Source organism: Nerophis ophidion, linkage group LG10 (assembly GCF_033978795.1).
Source record: "Nerophis ophidion isolate RoL-2023_Sa linkage group LG10, RoL_Noph_v1.0, whole genome shotgun sequence".
Classification (NCBI taxonomy): domain Eukaryota; kingdom Metazoa; phylum Chordata; class Actinopteri; order Syngnathiformes; family Syngnathidae; genus Nerophis; species Nerophis ophidion.
The window spans coordinates 62,353,566-62,373,293 of NC_084620.1; the positions used below are offsets into that span (position 1 = coordinate 62,353,566).

The window sequence follows — 19,728 nt, forward strand, 5'->3', positions numbered from 1 at the left end:
ATGGAGGGAGCTGCCATGCAAGGTGCTAACCAGCACCCATCAGGAGCAAGGGTGAAGTGTCTTGCTCAGGACACAATGGTCGTGACGAGGTTGGTACTAGGCGGGGATTGAACCAGGGGCCCTCGGGTTGCGCACGGCCACTCTCCCCACTGCGCCACGTTGTCCCAATAATAATAATAATAATAATGGATTAGATTTATATCACGCTTTTCTATTGTTATATACTGAAAGCGCTCACAGAGAAGTGGGAACCCATCATTCATTCACACCTGGTGGTGGTAAGCTACATCTGTAGCCACAGCTGCCCTGGGGTAGACTGACGGGAGCGTGGCTGCCAGTTTGCACCTACGGCACCTCCGACCACCACCAATCATTCATTCATCATTCATTCACCAGTGTGAGCGGCACCCGGGGCAAAGGGTGAAGTGTCCTGCCCAAGGACACAACGGCAGCGATTTGGATGTCAATAGGTGGGAAACGAACCTGCAACCCTCAGGTTTCTGGCACGGCGGCTCATGCCACCCCTTATAAACAATGTGAAGAGCGCTCACACCGGTGACGTCATCGTCTGCTACTTCCGGTAAAGGCAAGGCTTTTTTATTAGCGACCAAAAGTTGCAAACTTTATCGTCGATGTTCTCTACTAAATCCTTTCAGCAAAAATATCGCAATATCACGAAATGATCAAGTATGACACATAGAATGGACCTGCTATCCCCGATTAAATAAGAACATCTCATTTCAGTAGGCCTTTAGGTTGTTCATGTAGTCGACTGCAAGCTGTAACCATGACAACAGGTCAGTTATTTAATTATTACACTGTATGTAAGTATTATTAGATTACAAATATGTTTACCCTCTTCTCCTTTCAAATGCTGAATTGCAACCAATAGAGCTAATCCCTCCCCTTCCGCCAAAATGAGCATTTCGAGTGCAACATCCCGGTACTTCAGTGTGCAAGTACCGTATTTCCTTGAATTGCCGCAGGGCATATAGTATGCACCTGCCTTGAATTACTGCCGGGTCAAACCCGCTTCGCAAAATAATTAGCGCGTGCTTAGTATTACCGCCTGGTCAAACTCGTGACGTCACGAGTGACACTTCCCCTGTCATCATTTTCAAAATGGAGGAGGCTGATTTCAATTCCAGAAATTTGAAATCGCATAAAGGGAAGACGATTAAAAGCTATTCAGTAGGGCTTAAAGGCCTACTGAAATGAGATTGTGTTATTTAAACATCAATATGTGTCATACTTGATCATTTCGCGATATTGCCATATTTTTGCTGAAAGGATTTCAGCAAAAATATGGCAATATTTTCAAAATGTATTAGTGATCAAAAGTTGCGAACTTTTGATCGCTAATAAAAAAGCCTTGCCTTTACCGGAAGTAGCAGACGATGACGTCACCGGTGTGAGGCTCCTCACATTGTTTATAATGGGAGCTATTCGGAACGCGAAAACGACAATTTCCCCATTAATTTAAGCGAGGATGAAAGATTTGTGGATATTGATAGCGAAGGACTAGAAAAAAAATAAATATAAAGTAAAAAAAAAAGTGAGTGCATTGGGACGGATTCGGATGTTTTTAGACACATTTACTCAGATAATTCTGGGAAATCCCTTATATGTCTATTGTGTTGCTAGTGTTTTAGTGAGATAAAATAGTACCTGATAGTCGGAGGGGTGTGGCCCGTGTCTGAGGGAAGTCGACGGCAGCTGCGTGGACGGCGCAAGCTCAGCTGATCTCCGGTAAGAGGCGACTTTTTACCACAATTTTCTCACCGAAATCTGCTGGTTGAAAAGTTGTCGGGAACCATGTTCGCTTAATTGCGCGATGAAGAGAGACGACTTTTAGCCGCAGATGGTTCTGCTCTATGTCCCCCGCACGCGTCATCATTCCGCGACGTTTTCAACAAGAAACTCTGCAGGAAATTTAAAATTGTAATTTAGTCAACTAAACCGGCCGTATTGGCATGTGTTGCAATGTTAATATTTCATCATTGATATATAAACTATCAGACTGTGTGGTCGGTAGTAGTGGGTTTCAGTAGGCCTTTAAGGTCCAAGCTTACATCACACTCAAATTTTTACTGCATGCCTTTGGTAAGTGCCGGATTGAGAAGAGGTTTTAAAATAATTAGCGCATGCTTACTTTTACTACATGCCTTTGGTAAGCGCAGGAGTGAGAATAGGTTTTAAATTAATTGGCGCCCTGGCGGCAATTCAAGGAAATACGGTTTAACAAATGCTGAATTGCAACCAATCGAGTTAGCCCCTCCCCTTCCACTATTACGGGCGTTTTGAGCGCAACATCCGGGTACTTGAGTGTGCAATTAAGTGTACAAAAGTGCAGCAAAAGAGACAGGCTTAAACACACTTGCTGCAATACGCACAGCGTCCGGCAGGTGTCAGTGGTTTGACGGGAGTCAAAACTGTTGTTGAAATGTTTATTCATGATTCTTTTTGTAAGAAGTTGGTAGAAAAAAGTCAACTACTACATTGGCATATTTAAGACAAAACCAACCACAACTAAAAGTTGGAGCTCGCCTCGTCAGCGCCTCCTGGTGGCCTCGGACACATGTATTGTTTTTGCTGCTCCGTAAAAGAATAGAAAACAACTTTTAGTGTTCTTTGTTCAAAGGTATGTGCTCTAGTAAAATAGATCTGTTTCATCGCTGCACAGTTTCTCCCGGAGAAGATTCCACACCCGACCAGGACGCGGGAACGTTAAGTGTGTGAGTGTGGATATGTCTTAGGAGGGCATGAACACTTGCTATAGGGAGCGCTGCTATGCGTGGAGTGTGGGCGTGGCCAAGTCAGAGGTCACGTGACAAAATGAAGGCATTTGATCGTCAGTAAGCAGGAAGACCCGCGCGTCACGCTTGCGTGTTATTGTGGCGCCTCCTGGTGGCGTGTAGAAAAGAGGCAGTGTTGATGTTTCTTGATATGACGACTTCCTGTGGACTTTTTTTTTTTGGCATATAAGAGCGATTCTTATGTTTGATCTAAAGATGCACAAACTCACCAGGTTCTGCTCACACACGCTTCAAGTGACCAAAGCTGCTCAAAGTCACGGTGTGCAGCGCATTGATGATGAGGATGCAAACGATGAAGAGGTATGTACAATGATCTCAGGCATCAATGAAAATACTAAATTGCTAATTAGAGTACTTTTTCTCTTAAATACTTTCTTCTTTAGCTCTATTAATACTGAAGAAAAACAAAACAAAAAAAAAAATAAACAACAGTGTCCTGAATTCTTTTGGCAAAAGTCAATAGCACGTGCCCGTGCACGCCGCGCCACAAGGGGCGTGGCTGGGCGACTCGAGCATGTGGGACAGGAAATACGTTAAGGCCAACAACATGAATAAAAAAAGACTTAAATTAAATCTCGTAAGCACTGGAGGTGTTTAGAAATACTTCTCGCTTCTTTTGTTCCACATCAGAGAGAAAAAAAAAAAAAAAAGATTAAGCGCTGTAGGGGGGTGGGGGAGGGGCTAGTTGGTGACGTCATCCTGGCCACGTTGGGTCTGGAGGGGTGTGGTCGAGGGCCCGCTTTTGATCCAGGACGGCGAGAGAAGCGAGGCGGCGACGGTGGCGGTGGTCGTCATGGTGACTTGGATGAGCTTGATGAGCGCTTTGAGGCGCTCCAGCGACGCCTGCGTGTCTCGCTGCTGCGCCGCCAGTCCGTCTCGCAGCTCCACGCAGCGCTGAGGGCAGAGTGGTTCAAGGTTCAAGGTTCAAATTTATTGCCCCTGTGGGGAAATTTGTCTTGGGCACAGTGCATTATTGCTTTCTTAAAGGGGAACATTATCACCAAACCTATGCAAGCGTCAATATATACTTTGATGTTGCAGAAAAAGACCATGTATTTTTTTAACCGATTTCCGAACTCTAAATGGGTGAATTTTGGCAAATTAAGCGCCTTTATGTTTATCTGTCTTTTAGCGATGACGTCAGAACGTGACGTCACCGAGGTAATACACCCGCCATTTTAATTTTCAAAACATTACAAACACCGGGTCTCAGCTCTGTTATTTTCCGTTTTTTCGACTATTTTTTGGAGCCTTGGAGACATCATGCCTCGTCGATGTGTTGTCGGAGGGTGTAACAACACTAACAGGGAGGGATTCAAGTTGCACCACTGGCAAGAAATCTGCCGACAGACCCCTATTGAATGTGCCAGAGTGTCTTCACATTTGACCGGCGATGCTAAGGCAGACATGGCACAGAGATGTATGGATAACCTGCAGATGCATTTGCAACTATTAAGTCATCGAAATCACAAAGGTGAGTTTTGTTGATGTTGTTGACTTATGTGCTAATCAGACATATTTGGTCACGGCATGACTGCCAGCTAATCGATGCTAACATGCTACGCTAATCGATGCTAACATGCTATTTACGCTAGCTGTATGTACATTTGAAACTAGATACCCACATTTAATGGAAAACAAACACTTACCAATCGACGGATTTAAGTTGCTCCAGTGTCACAAGATGCGAAAGTCCTGATCGTTTGGTCCGCACATTTTACTGGCGATGCTAATAAGGCAGCCATGCTATGGGCCACTGCATTAGGTACACCCATGCTATGGCCGAATAGCGTCAATTTCTTCTTCAATTTCGTTTTCGCTATCCGCCTCCATACTCCGATCATCTGTTTCAATACATGCGTAATTTGTTGAATCGCTTAAGACGTTGAAATCTGAGTCTGAATCCGAGCTAATGTCGCTATATCTTGCTGTGGTAACCGCCATGTTGTTTGTATTGGCAGCACTGTATGACGTCACAGGGAAATGGACAGTCCGCATCGCAGATAGCGAAAATCAAGAACTTTAAAGCTTTTTTTTAGGGATATTCCGGGAGGTGTAATATTTTGAAAAAAACGTCAAAAAATAAAACAAGCCACTGGGAACTGATTTTTATTGTTTTTAACCCTTTTGAACTTGTGATAATGTTCCCCTTTAACATACACAAAAACAACAAAACAAAAACAAGCACAGACAACCACAACCAGACAACTAACATTTAAACATCAGAACATGGAGCTTGATAGACATAGGTGGCACTCTGATGTAGGCATAAAATCCACAGTATGGAGATAAAGATAAAGTACCAGTGTGCATTGCACTAGAGCTCATGGATAAAGTACTGTGTGCTAAAGTGCTTAGTTCTAAAGTACTATGTGCTAAAGTGTTTAGTTCTTAAAAAGTGCTAACCTATATATTAACATTCTGTTGCACATTGTTGATCAGCTTAATGGAGGCTGGGACTAATGATAATTTGTCACGTGTGACGCCACAGCACACTGTCACACTTGTACGCACACGCTAGCGGCAAACGTCTTACTTTGAGCGTCTTGTTGAGCTTCTTGTCCTCTTCCTCCAGATGAGCGCACTCCTTCTTCAGTTCGTTGTTTCGTCTCAGCAGACGTCGCTTCTCCTCTTGCCGCACTGTGCACACATATGCACACGCACGTTAGTGGCATGTATTCAGCTCACTCGCTCACTCACTTACACCCACTCACTCCCCTGGTCCACCCCACTCATTTACATGACTTTCTCACATTACTCAACACCTACAACACCACATTACTCTTACACCTACTCAGTGGCCTAATGGTTTGAGTGTCCGCCTTGAGATCGGTAGGTCGTGAGTTCAAATCCTGGCCGAGTCATACCAAAGACTATAAAAATGGGACCCATTACCTCCCTGCTTGGCACTCAGCATTAAGCGCTAAATCACCAGAGATGATTCCTGGGCGCGGCACCGCTCCTGCCCACTGCTCCCCTCACCTCCCAAGGGGTGATTATACACAAACCCTGCCCACCTCAACCGACGCACGGAAGGGGGGTGGTAGTGGGAGTGTATAATGTAGCCTGAAAGACTTAGGGATGCATGGGTTTTTGGGTATTTGTTCTGTTGTGTTTATGTTGTGTTGCAGTGCGGATGTAACTGTTGCGACTAATAATTATAATTTGTTTTATTTCTCTAAAAACAGAAGAAGTTAAGTTCATAAAAGGGAATTTAAATCAAAATGTATAAAAGTTACTATGGTTAAAAATGTAATTTCATGCCTTTTTGTTGGGTTTGTGGGCATGCGTTTGTTTTGAAGTGTCTCGATTGGTCTGTGAACGGATATAAGGAAGCTACTTCCGGGTATGAGTGAACATCTGTTTGATGCAATGAGAAGGGATAAAGAGAGCGAATGATGGTAACAAGGACTAAAAAGTGTCACAAGGACTTTCAGCGTTTGGGCTATAAGAGCCAGAAGATCACAATTTCCTCCTAAAAGAAGCATGCAGGCCAACAAGGTATTTGTCATTTCTGTTTGTATTTTACTTCGGTAAAATGTTTGAGCCACATGCTGTGCATGTTATTTTTACGTTTGTAACGCGTTTTATTTTATTAACAGTTTTCACGGTGAATTGAAGGGAAAGGAAGCCTTCAATAAATCAGTCAAAGAAAGCCATTGTGTCAGTGCTGTTTGGAGGGAGTTACAGCGGATGTTCTCCCAAAATATGTTTGCCATTCTTGTTTGGTGTGGCTTCACAGTGTGGCGCATATTAGTAAGAGTGTTAAAGTTGTTTATATCACAACCCTCAGTGTAACCTGTGTAGCTATAGAACAAGTATGCAGCCGCACACTAGATGTGGCCGGCAGGCACTCAGATAACATAGTATTAAAGCGGACGCTACGACATGGTTGATAGGACGTTTAAGGCATTGCCATCACGGCACGCTCTCAATATTGTAGTCCGGGTGAAAATCTGAGAATGTTATCCTGGGGAGATTTCTGGGAGAGGCACTGAAATCCGGAAAACCTCCCGGAAAAATGGGGGGGTTGGCAAGTATGCAGCTGAGCCACATCAGAGTGATCCAAGAGCCGTATGCGGCTCCGGAGCCGCGGGTTGCCGACCCCTGGACTAGGACCAAAAACAGACTTGGCTGAATGAACATATTTCTGTGTGATGGGTTGGTACAAAAAAATATTACATTTAATGTATTAAATATCAGAACAGAAGTCTTGGCCTTCAGTCCCAAGAATACAAATACAATATCCAGTGTACTTCAGAGCTGCTCGGCATATCTTACAAATTAGGTCAACTTGTCAAAAGTTTTCAAATGTAATTTAGCCCTGTTGATACCATGGATGAGGACATGTTGATTGTGGAGGTCCTAAATCAAAGAACACATTGTCAGGCATATCCTTGCCAGCTATTTGGGGACCTCACGTGGGTGGGGGTAACAGGGGGTGCAATTAGCAGAAGAGTGTGTTCAAAGCTTGCCAGGGATGTTGTTACTGCTGTGTAGTTGGCTACAAATACAAAAATAAAATACCGTATTTTTCGGACTATAGGTCGCAGTTTTTTCAGTTTGGTCGGGGGTGCGACATATACTCCGGAGCAATTTATGTGTGAAATTATTAACACATTGCCGTAAAATATCAAATATTATTTATCTCATTCGCGGAAGAGACGAAGAAAATGTCAACAATCCTCACACACACGTCAGCAATCCTCACACACACGTCAGCAATAAGAATTCGGCGGGTAGGGTCATGGCAGAAGTGCATTGTGGGTCATGGAATGCTAACTGCTATATGCTAGGTGGTACTGCCGTAGCTATTAGAATGGATCATTTCATCGTTGGCGGCAATTTTCCCTCCAATATGTGTGAGCAAACGCCAAAACTCGTTGAGCATTCAGTGGCGCACATGTGAGCGACGGCAGACGTGCACACTGTTATGTGCTTATCTTTTTATTCGATTTTGTGCGCGGGCTACATTTGCCGTGCGTAGAGGACGCGTGAGCTGTGTGCAATTGCACAGGTGCGTACCTTAGAGGAAACGTTGGTTGGCGGTAACTTATAAAAACTGAGAAGGGCTGAACAAAAATGGCACAGACAAGGAAATCATGTAATGCAGATTACATAATATCAAATAATATTATTTATATAATTCGCGGAAGAGACGAAGAAAATGTCAGCAATCGTCACACATACGTCAACCAATAAGAATTCGGCGTGGGAGGGTCATGGCAGAAGTGCATTGTGGGTCATGGAATGCTAACTGCTATATGCTACTGCCGTAGCTGTTATAATGGATCATTTCATCGTTGGTGGTAACTTATAAAAACTGAGAAGGGCTGAACAAAAATGGCACCGAAAAGGAGATCATGTACTGCAGATTACAAGCTGGATGTAGTAAAATATGCAGCAGAATACGACAAGAGGAAGCGGGGCATACCTTTAGAGTTGGCAGAGTTGTTTAGAAGCGACATAGAGGAAGAGGATTTCATTTGATTTATCGATTAGGAGTGACAGATTGTTTGGTAAACGTATAGCATGTTCTATATGTTATAGTTATTTGAATGACTCTTACCATAATATGTTACGTTAACATACCAGACACGTTCTCAGTTGGTTATTTATGCCTCATATAACGTACACTTATTCAGCCTGTTGTTCACTATTCTTTATTTATTTTAAATTGCCTTTCAAATGTCTATTCTTGGTGTTGGATTTTATCAAATAAATTTCCCCCAAAAACGCGACTTATACTCCAGTGCGACCTACATATCTTTTTTTCCTTCTTTATTATGCATTTTCGGCCGGTGCGACGTATACTCCGGAGCGACTTATAATCCGAAAAATACAGTAGTCCTTCTGCAAGGCAAAACTGTCGTCTTTTCCACAAGTCAAGTCATTGACGGATGGCAAAGCATGGAGAACGTCCGCTGTTTTGCTGTCCGCAGCAGTTCTGTACCTCGTGGAAATCTGGGGTCTTTCTTTTGCGGGCAGCCCTGGCTCTCACGCTGATTTAAAGATAAACTGTCAACTGATTGCTACTTTCACGTGCAGCGGTTTCATGTTACATCCATTCTGGTGTTCACTCATGTAAGATAACGTAGCAAGCGTGAGAATCTTTTCGCAGACAGCCATGGCTGTTGCGTTGTTTTAAAGACAAAAACCATCAACTGATCTCTATTTTGGCGCGACACCCGATTTTATATTTCTATACTCGATTATTCTTAAAATTCATAGCTGATTCACATCAAATGAGATGGCTGCTACCGACAAAGCCGAATCACTCACTTGTCTAACCAGATATCCGGTCACATCGGTTTATCCCTAACAACCCTAGTTCTCCCATCCAAAGGCAAAACCCAGTAACTAAATGTTGGTCAAAACTGAGCTGATAATAATTTTGGAGTTCCTAGGTGATATGCTTTACATTAGTGTATGCGATATTGTAATTTGTTCCGTAAGTAAGCATGGCAGGACCTAGCAACTACCACATAACCGCGTAGATACAACAGAAAAACCTAGTATCTCAAGGGACCAATCGGAGCTTCTTTGTCAGTCGCCTTATTGTCTTTAATGAGACATTTGCACGAATGGGGGCCGACGGTCAACCTGATTATGTGATATTATGGCACGAGGGGATATTTGGAAGGACGTTGCAAGCACCTTCATTAAATGTATTGTTCTTGATTCTTCCCCTTGCATACTCTTTTGGGCAGATAACTGTGGAGGTCAAAATAAAAACTGGACGCTGTACACGGCTCTTGCCCAATGTGCAAACACAGAATGGGTCCCACCCGAGATTGTGATAAAATATCTGGAGAAGATTCATGAGAGCAGATTCAATCCATGGCTCAATCGGCAAGAAAATGAAAGCTCAAGAAAACATCTACAGTATATGTTTGATGACTTTGTAGATCTTTGTAAGACAGCATCAAGATAGATTGGTTTTCCTTTGTTTTCTCAAAATCAGCTAGAAGTGAGTTACCAGGTTTTGCCTTTGGACGGGAGAATTAATCACCTCCCTCACTCACTCACTCACTCACCTCCTTGCAAATTACTCACTCACTCACCTTTGACTGCTCCCCCTTAATCCCTCACCCCACTCAAATTATTCACTTCACTCACCCACTCTTTCACTCACCTGTCTTATGTGTGACATAAGACTGCACAAAGTTGTGAGGCCACGACATGTTCTCCTTATTCAGTACCTAAGGACAAAACGTTGAAATTATGAAGCCATACAAATATTTTCAAATTAAATGATAGAGAATAAAACACTTAAAAACATGAAAACAATTATGTAAAATATGTTACAACTTTCATGATACATGTCTTGCATATTTGTCAGTCTTTAGTGTAGATTTGAAAATACTTTAAATTAAATAAATTATTGATTGTAATTTGAACAGATCTATTATTAGCCTTTTTGCTATTGTGACAAATACAGTATGTCATCTGTCACATGACAACCACTTTAAGTCGGGCCAGACTTTAGCTATTTATGGCCCTAAACAAGATTTGTTTTGTGTCACTAGCTTGGTCTTTAAGAATACGTACTTATTATTATTATTGTTATGATGACAATTATTATTAGACCCTTAAAGGGCCCCCACCCTAAACCTAGCATCACCACCCCACATACACACTCAATATTTTTACATGCACAAAAAACTAGGGCTTCACTAAATGTGGTTTGAACTAGATTTTTAAAATACTTTTTTTTGCATGCAGCCTTTAACATCTCCAAAATTGTGTATAAAAAACACTTTAATGTTTTTTTACTCTCTTAACAATGGGATTAACATATCAGGTTGATGTTATTGTAAACACGTTTCTTCTTACTGTACCTCTACGCACCTGCGTTAAAACCCAATGTAATAACCTCGAAGCACAGTAGATGGCGCACTTCATGATCAGAAATGTCTTAAACCAATAATATTTCTCATCAACTACTTAAAGTAGTGGCGTTATTAGGCCTTTTTAAGTGGAATAAAAGTTACCTAAGATAGTCTTACACCCCCCTAAAATGTTTGGTAATATTTTTTTTGTTGTTTTTTTGTTTGAAGTTGTTTATTTGTTTTTTTTTTTACAAAATAATGCCGACCAATTTAATATGAAGTAGCTAGAATGAAGTTTTAATAATCATGCAACCTGTCATTATCATGTGTAAATCAGTGTGTGAATGGGTGAATGTGGAAATAGTGTCAAAGCGCTTTGAGTTCCTTAAAAAAAAGGTAGAAAAGCGCTATACAAGTATAATCCATTTACCATATTCACTTAAAAATGATCAGAGTAGTGTAGTGTAATGAAGTGATTAACTGATTCATGTAGGATTATAATTAGTGGACAATATCCTAAGAATAGATCACCATTATAATTGTTATCACGAGTGCATCTACTGGGGTTTAAGCCTACTCTGTCTGTAAAAACTAGCGGCTCCTCTGTTTCGAACTTTAATCAAGGTTCCTTGAACCTACGAGATGCAAAGTGAAACTAGAATATAACTTTTTCCGTATATTTTTCTTATTATTTATGTCTTACTATTATGACATCGTCTTTTATAACTGACAGACTTATATAAAAGAATAAAATCTTCAAATATTTACAAAAGCCGAGGCCATGACCCTACCCCGCTAGTGGTTGTGGCTCTAAACACCTGCATAGAGTGTTTATGCGATGGGCAAGCTCTGATTTTATAATGTTTCCAATATGTCACATAGAAACAAAGTTGTAAAGAACACATTTTAAGTCTTCTTGAAGTCTTCTTTCGGGTTCATAATGACAACAATACCATGCTAAAAGTTCTACTACCTTCTTCTGGCACTTAGGGCAGTACCAGGGGCCCCTGGGGGGAGTCTTGAGGGGCGGCTGGAGGCAGTCGGGATGGAAGGCTCGGGGGCAGTTGTGACACGGCTGCAGCTCGCCGTCCTCTTTGCACACGGCACAGTGGTCGTCTTGCTCCACATCATCCTGCAGAAAGAACGCCACGCTCACGTTACTCTGCTTACGCAACAGCGTACAGGAAGTAAGAGCTAACAAAGCAACAGGCAACGGCACAAGCACAGCTGACAACAGGGAGCATTTGGGTAGCCATCTCCACCAAACCGGAGCGACAATCCATGTAGGACCTGCATGTGTATGCTGAAGAGCTCAAGCTGTACGGAAAATATACGCTATTCACGGCAACTTTTGGAACGTGAAAAATAAATAGCTGGAAGGTTTTGATGCTGAAATGTTTGTCGCAATATCCTAAATGAGAGAGTTTTCATCTTGGAATTGGTAGAAAAAATATATCAGGGTATCTGCAGGTTTTAGCAAGTCAAATTTAAGACTTTTTAAGACCTTTTTAATGCCACCTTGAATGAATTTTAAGACCGAAAAAAATAATAAAAAAATCAATTAATATAGGCGATGGTTGGGGATCCCACTGTACTACAACCTCAATGATAATCAGTCAAGTTTACTTTTTGTATGTTTATTAATGAACAAACTGATAAGCACCACTCTGCCAATCAGTCAAGTTTACTTTTTGTATGTTTATTAATAAACAAACTGATAAGCACCACTCTGCCAAACAGCTAATCAAAAATATTGAGGGATCCAAAAACTTTGACATCCAAAACAAACAAACCAACACCAACGCCAGTAAAAACATAACTGAGGTGAGGGTAAAAATAAATTACATTTCATTAACACATACCGAGACCCGTTGACTTGGTCGAAGAGCAGGTTTTGGATGTGAGGTGCTAATCCGTGTCTCGTGATATATGCTGTTTTATCCTTTCCGCAGGAAAATGTATTAGCAACCTGAGAATCAGGAAACCTCACACGAAAAAGATCGCCAATCCCGTCATTTGAGGCGTAGGATTGATGTTTCACCACAGTTTGCAAGATCCATAACCCCTCGGATTTTAATATTGCTGTCCCGCCGAAGATTAGTGTCAGGTCAGTGCTGCTAGCGGCAGTTGTTGCTAGCTGGGGGGGCGTTGGCGCTGGACCCACGCAGAACTGAGAGATGCTCTTTGTTTTTGGCTCTCTGCCGCAATTTTATGCTTACCGCACTGCATGTGCGATTCGACCTCTCCAATTCCCATCGTGCCAAGTTTAAAATCCCTCTTACAAAGTATGCACCTGGCCTCCTCAGGATTGGCAACAGGCTTAAGCCAGCTTTTGAACCGGCTGTCCTCCAGCCAACGCTCGCAAAACTTGCATTTCCCCAAATAGACTGAAAGGCGGGATGCGAGGAAGAAAGGAAGGAGTCTGCGCGCGACCCGACTATGCGCGCCACTGACACTGAAATCACTCACTTTTACTCAAAGACGTGCCGTAACTTTTACTCAAACGTGCCCCGAAAAATAAAAAAATTAAAAAAAAATTGGCCCGACAATTTAAGACCATTGAGTACTGAATTTAAGACCATCTTAGGAATTTCTAATAAATGTAATACTTTTTAAGGCCTTAATTTTAGATACATGAATTTAAGACTTTTTAAGGATCCGCGGATACCCTGTATATACATATCTATCTATCTGTTGTTTTCAATGGAAATTATGGGAGTATTTTAGATTGCTTCCATAGTAAGGATGCGCCGATCAAATGACGACCGTTCAGTATTCGCCGATTTTTGTGAAAAAGTATGTGATCGGTCAATGCAGATTACAAAAACCTCTTCCCTCTTGCAGATCCTTTTTTTTGTGGTATTTTGGCTGACATAGGCAGCTAGCAGCTAACTGTAAATGTCCATACTCAATTTGTAGCTGCTCCCCTATATTAATACTCATCTATTGTCGAAAATACAGTAAACTGCATTTCTTAGTCTCCTAAGTCTCACTGGAGGATGAGGCTAAAAAGATGTTGCACACTTGAGTATAAAGAAGCAAGATCAGAAATGTTAATAATTAAACTAGCCACAAAGAAATTTTAAAACACAAGGAATACAGTTAAGTTTAAGATGTGTAAGAGAAACTGCGGCACAACAGAAAGTAAGCAGCCATTAACAGGAAATCAACAAATATTTTAATAAGTCGAGAGAGAAGATAACGGAATGATGCTCTCTTATTCCATCCATAAATCAGTGCTAAACAAGGGTAGTATAAATATATGATCGATACTTGAATAACTAAATAAATATTTTTATTGTCACAAAATATTTTGGGTAAATTTTGTTAATGTTTACAAACTCAGGAAATAATTCCCTGGAAACAGGAGGATTTTGAGGACAAAACCCAAAATATATAAAATACTAGTAGATAGTAGTTTTTGCTTTGGTTTAGTTATTGTGTAACAATCATATGTAATACAAGAGAATAAGGAACTAGTTTGAATGTGATGATAATATTGTTAAAGTGTCAACAACACTAAACATTACAAATTTACAGTAAATGCAAGTAAGTGGCCAAACTCCCTCCTGGATGATCAGTAGCATAAAACTTGGATCTCTAGTCCATAAATGATCCCAACATTTTAATGTTGGAATTCTTTCAATGTGTTCAAGTGTGGAAGTGGAATAAGAATACGAAAAATAAGGAGTAACATACGCGTCTTCAGCATTCACACAACTACAAGCGCCATGTGACCTACCTTCCAGCAGAATTCCTCAGAGTCTAGCATGTGGATGGAAGCAGAGCACACGTTAGCAGCAACACACAAGCGCACACGTTAAAAGCCATGCAGCAAGCTCGTGATGGTGTTCGTAAAATCGTTAGTAAGAAAACGTGATTAATATGTTCATTAAATGAATATTGTACTGTTGCTGCCTGTTGGTTTTACCTCGTGCTGACAGGAAGAGCGAGCTGCTCAGGTAATGGGACGTCAGACGTTTGCGCTGTGGGCAAACAAACAAACGTGAGTCAGGGTGGACAAGACGCTCAAGACGATAAAACGACATGAGGGACAAGTACCTCCGGTTCAAAGAGGCCGCTGTAGGCAGGGTTGGCTGTGCTCCGCCTCTTCCTCTCCTGCCTCTTCATCTGGATCTCTACTTATAGCAAAAAGATGGCAGTTAAAAATGGCTCGCAGCCCACAGACAAAGAAACGCTGACATTGCACGTCACCTTCAAGGTGCTCGTTGGTGACTAGGCCCAGGGAGACCATGAAGGAGATTTTCTGTCAAAGACATGACGTTAGTGGCATACGGACACTTCCTGTTGCCCGCTTCCTGTTCACCTCACCTCTGCATCCTCTTCATCCTTGTGAGGCGTGGAGCTGGGAGCAGAGGGGGCTTCTTGGGATGGGAATGTGGAGGGCTGGGGGCCCTCACTGCAGCTGGGGGCTTGAGGCTGGATGATGATCACCTGATTGAACGCACCCACACACACTCTTTTACATCATGTTGTGAACAATCAATCAAAAAAAACGAAAGGTTGCACACTTTGACAGCCTCGCTGACCGCCGACACGCCGTTGGCCGTGGTGGGAGAGGCTGCGATGATGGCGTAGGCCACACCGGGTCCCGCTGATGCGTGCTGGGAGGGACTGCTGGAGTTGGCGTTGCTCGGCAGGCTGAGGGGCGCAGCCATAGGCGGAGACGCGGCGTCGTTCTGGCCATTTGTGTGGTGGTCAGGACTGAGCGTGCAGTTCGGGGTGGGCAAGGTGGGGCCCAGGTTCTTGGGACTGGGCACAGAGGTGGACCTTGGCTGGCTGACAAACTGGGGGGGCTCCTGGCAAGGACTGTGGGGAAGGCTGTTGGGAATCTGGGTCTTTGGCCTGACCTGAATCCAGATGAACAGCAATATGTATATGAAGTAACTTTATGAAATTGAGTGAGTAAAGAAACCGCACAGACAAATGTTTCATTCATTGGCTCTTCAATGTGTCAGTCATCATTAAAGGGGAACTGCACTTTCTTGGGGGAAATTTTGCCTATCATTCACAAGCCTTATAAGAAAGGAACACATGTTTAAATTTTTTTATTGGCCCTGCGATAAGGTGGCGGCTTGTCCACGGTGTGCCTGGACTTCCGCCCGAGTGCAGCTGAGTTAGACTACAGTGCCATTGATGTTTTTATTGGCCCTGCAAAAGGTGGCACTTGTCCATGGTGTACCCTGACTTAAACCCGAGTGCAGCTGAGATAGGCTACAGCGCCCAGTGACAAGCGGTAGAGGATGGAAGGATGCATTCTAACTCATAAATAAACTCTAGCAAAAGTCATCTAACAATAGAGCCGATAGCACTCTAACTCATAAATAAACTCTAGCAAAAGTCATCTAACAATAGAGCCGATAGGGGTCGGCCTAAGCCGCATATAAAGTGCTCTAAAATCATCCAAAAACTTCTATCAAAGTTTTATATACCGTATTTCCTTGAATTGCCACAGGGCATATAGTATGCACCTACCTTGAATTACTGCCGGGTCAAACTGGCTTCGCAAAATAATTAACGCGTGCTTAGTATTACCGCCTGTGTGACGTCACGAGTGACACTTCCCCTGTCATCATTTTCAAAATGGAAGAGGCTGATTCTAATACCTGTAATTTGAAATCGCATAAAGGGAAGAAGATTAAGAACTATTCAGTAGGATTTAAGGTCCAAGCTTACATCACACTCAAATTTTTATTGCATGCCTTTGGTAAGTGCCAGAGTGAGAAGAGGTTTTAAATAAAATAATTAGCACATGGTTACTTTTACCGCCTGCCTTTGGTAAGCGCAGGAGTGAGAAGAGGTTTTAAATTAATTCGCGCCCCGGCGGCAATTCAAATAACTACGGTACATGCTGTTAAGTATGCATGTAATACAGGAACATTCATAATAACATGTCATATTTATGTATTTTTTAAAATTTTAAGCATACGACGCAACAATCGTTTTTCCCTATAAAAACTGCTAATCATGGCGGACTTCATGGGAGTCAACAGCAACTACTTTGAATGATCCAGAACCTTATTTATTTAAGCTTGAATATAAGGAGAATGAGCTACAAGTTATAGAAGCTGTGAGCTAAACAGATCCAGCTTCAGTGACACACTAAGCATCATGCAGCAGTGTTGTGCTGAACAAGAAATACAAATTATGAAAATAAAACAATCACTCACTGTACAATGTCTGCTCTCACTGGGATGCCGACTAATGGAATGTTCATATCTTCCTATTGAGATGAAGAATTAAACATAATTATCACGCAGGCTAAAAAAAAAAATAAGGTCGCCACAAACGAGCGGTTTTTTCGTGTCTTTCTCGCCATCTCCAGGGGTAAGTTGAATTTAAAAATTGACCAACTTATGGGTTTATGGCAACAGCCTGCTGTCCAAGTGGAAGGCATGATTTACAACCTAGAAATAACTTTTAAACAATTCAGAAGCGATGTAGCAGCTCAATATGTCAACACTGTAGCTACATAAGCTAGTTAGCTCTCTTGTGATCATAAAGCGGCTATAAGTATTTCACCTACGTTAGCGCTTATAATACAATATCAGTAATACTTGGTAAATATTCCGGTCACAAGATGTAAATGGAGTATATTTGGAGGTTTCTGGATGCTTTTGGGTGGTTTTAGGGGCGCAGTTGTGTCTTCTCATCTCTGTTGTTAGCCACCTCATGGTAGAATGCAAAAAAATAAAAAAGTTTGTGTTCTTGTCTTTTCATTGGGATTGTTAACGATATGCAACATTCCAAAAAAAGTGCAGTTTAAGCTTGGATGTAACGAGCCTTAGCTACGTACAAAAAAGTGGGGATGGTACTTTTTAATGGGCAATTTTACCATAACAGACATGTAAACAGTTTTCTATTAGGTCGAGTAAGGTGTCAGTCAAACATTTACAGTTCATTAGGTGGTGGGAAGTGGCTAATGCATCTATGCTAACCGAGTTTACAATCAGGACCTGGAAACCCGGTCCAGGCCCTATCTTCCAATAAAAACAATCCTTTAGAAAAAAAAAAAATCCTGAAACCAAACAATGATCCAAATCACCCCCCAAAAGTTAATCACTTGTTCCTCATCCCATTTCTGACATTTCCTGAGAGTTACATCAAAAACCCCCTATAACATTTTGAGTTATGTTGCTAACTAACTAAACAGACAACAAACCCCAGTGATTACATAACTTCCTGGCAGAGGTATATATTCACATTTGATGAAAAACATGGAAGATGGAATACTACAAGCTTCCATGAATTGATTAACGTGGACCCCGACCTAAACAAGTTGAAAAACTTATTTGGGTGTTACCATTTAGTGGTCAATTCTACGAAATATGTATTGAACTGTGCAATCTACTAATAAAAGTATCAATCAATCAATCCAATTTCAATTATGTTTGCGACGAGTCTTATATTTGTGTTCATGGAGCCTGCAGTTGTAATTGTACGCTGGAATAATGTATATAACTCCAAGCTCAGCAAAATAAGCTTCCCAATGATCTACACAAATAGTGGGGTGGTGGTAAACAGGAGAAGAGGCCATGGCCTGCTACCTACAGTATGTTATTTTATTTCTATTTATGTAATATTTTTTTTTAGATTCATTGCATTTATGTATGTGTAATTTCACACATTTTTCTAAGCCTGATGACTGCAGAAACCATTTGTCACTATTCTTAGAAAAAGCTAATAATTGAACACCTTATCAATAATTGCTGAAATATAGAAAAGGATGAAATAAAGTCTACTTTTTTCTACCCCTTTTTAGATGTGTTCAATTGTGTAAACATGTGATGCTATTCAATACAACTAATTAAATACAAGTACTACACTGTTGTCTGAGGCCATGTCCACATGAACACGGTGAGTTTAAAAAATGCATATTTGGGGTTAAAACGATCTCCATCCACACAAGAGTAGTTTCAAAACTGTCTGTGTCCACACACAAACGCATACACCTGCTGTCATACACATTTTGTCCCATAAGAAGCCTGAAAAAAGCAGCAACAGCTGACTTGGTGGCATTACACACCGCCTTTATGTTCATTTTGATATACTAGACCAGTGGTTCTCTACCTTTTTTCGGTGATGTACCTCCGTGAGCATTTTTTTCAATTCAAGTACCCCCTAATCAGAGCAAAGCACTTTTGATAAAAAAAAAAGAGATAAAGAAATAAAATACAACACTCTATGTCATCAGATTCTGATTTATTAAATTGTATAACAGTGCAAAATATTGCTAATTTGTAGTGGTCTTTTTTGAACTATTTGGAAAAAAAGATATAAAACTAACTAAAAACTTGTTGAAAAATAAACAAGTGATTCAATTATAAATGAAGATTTGTACACATAGAGGTAATCATCAACTTAAAGTGCCCTCTTTGGGGATTGTAATAGAGATCCATCTGGATTCATGAACTTAATTCTAAACATTTCTTCACCGATAAAGAAATCTTTAACATCAGTATTTATGGAACATGTCCACAAAAAAATCTAGGTGTCAACACTGAATATTGCATTGTTGTATTTTTTTTCCACAGTTTGTGAACTTCCATTCATATTTTGTTGAAGTATTATACGATAAATATATTTATAAAGGATTTATGAATTGCTGCTATTCTTAAAATATTTTTGTAAAATCTCAAGTACCCCTTGGCATGCCTTCAAGTACCTCCAGGGGTACGTGCACCCCCATTTGAGAACCACTGTACTAGACGAAAAATTACTTGTACATTATATTTAAAACCAGCCTGCACTTACACAGAGCCCTGGGAACATTGTGGGTTTTTTTTTCAGCGTTTAAGGCGTGCATGTACGCATGTACTGCTGAAACCCAACACTCATAAAATTTAAAAAAATTGACTACACTTAAATATAGAATATATTTATATTATTCATATATATATATATATATATATATATATATATATATATATATATATATATATAAAATATATGTCAAATATTATTTATTATTATTATTGTTTATTGTGAGCGAACTGTGGTGCTGAATTTCCTCCAGGGATCAATAAAGTACTTTCTATTCTATAAAATTAGAACATGTT

At 41.0% G+C, this 19,728-nt stretch overlaps 1 protein-coding gene across 1 annotated transcript in view; it reads right to left on the reverse strand.

The window, feature by feature from the left end:
• Positions 1–2,433: 2,433 nt before the first annotated feature.
• phf21b (PHD finger protein 21B) overlaps positions 2,434–19,728 on the reverse strand; it is a 45,683-nt gene continuing 28,388 nt past the window's right edge. Inside the window, exons 5-14 of the mRNA XM_061914387.1 lie at positions 15,181–15,519; positions 14,981–15,103; positions 14,864–14,915; positions 14,711–14,787; positions 14,580–14,634; positions 14,391–14,413; positions 11,622–11,780; positions 9,952–10,018; positions 5,353–5,456; positions 2,434–3,710 (exon numbers count right to left, since the gene is read on the reverse strand). Coding sequence (XP_061770371.1) covers positions 3,498–3,710; positions 5,353–5,456; positions 9,952–10,018; positions 11,622–11,780; positions 14,391–14,413; positions 14,580–14,634; positions 14,711–14,787; positions 14,864–14,915; positions 14,981–15,103; positions 15,181–15,519 — 1,212 coding nt within the window. The 3' untranslated portion in view covers positions 2,434–3,497. The remainder of the gene's footprint in view (positions 3,711–5,352; positions 5,457–9,951; positions 10,019–11,621; positions 11,781–14,390; positions 14,414–14,579; positions 14,635–14,710; positions 14,788–14,863; positions 14,916–14,980; positions 15,104–15,180; positions 15,520–19,728) is intronic.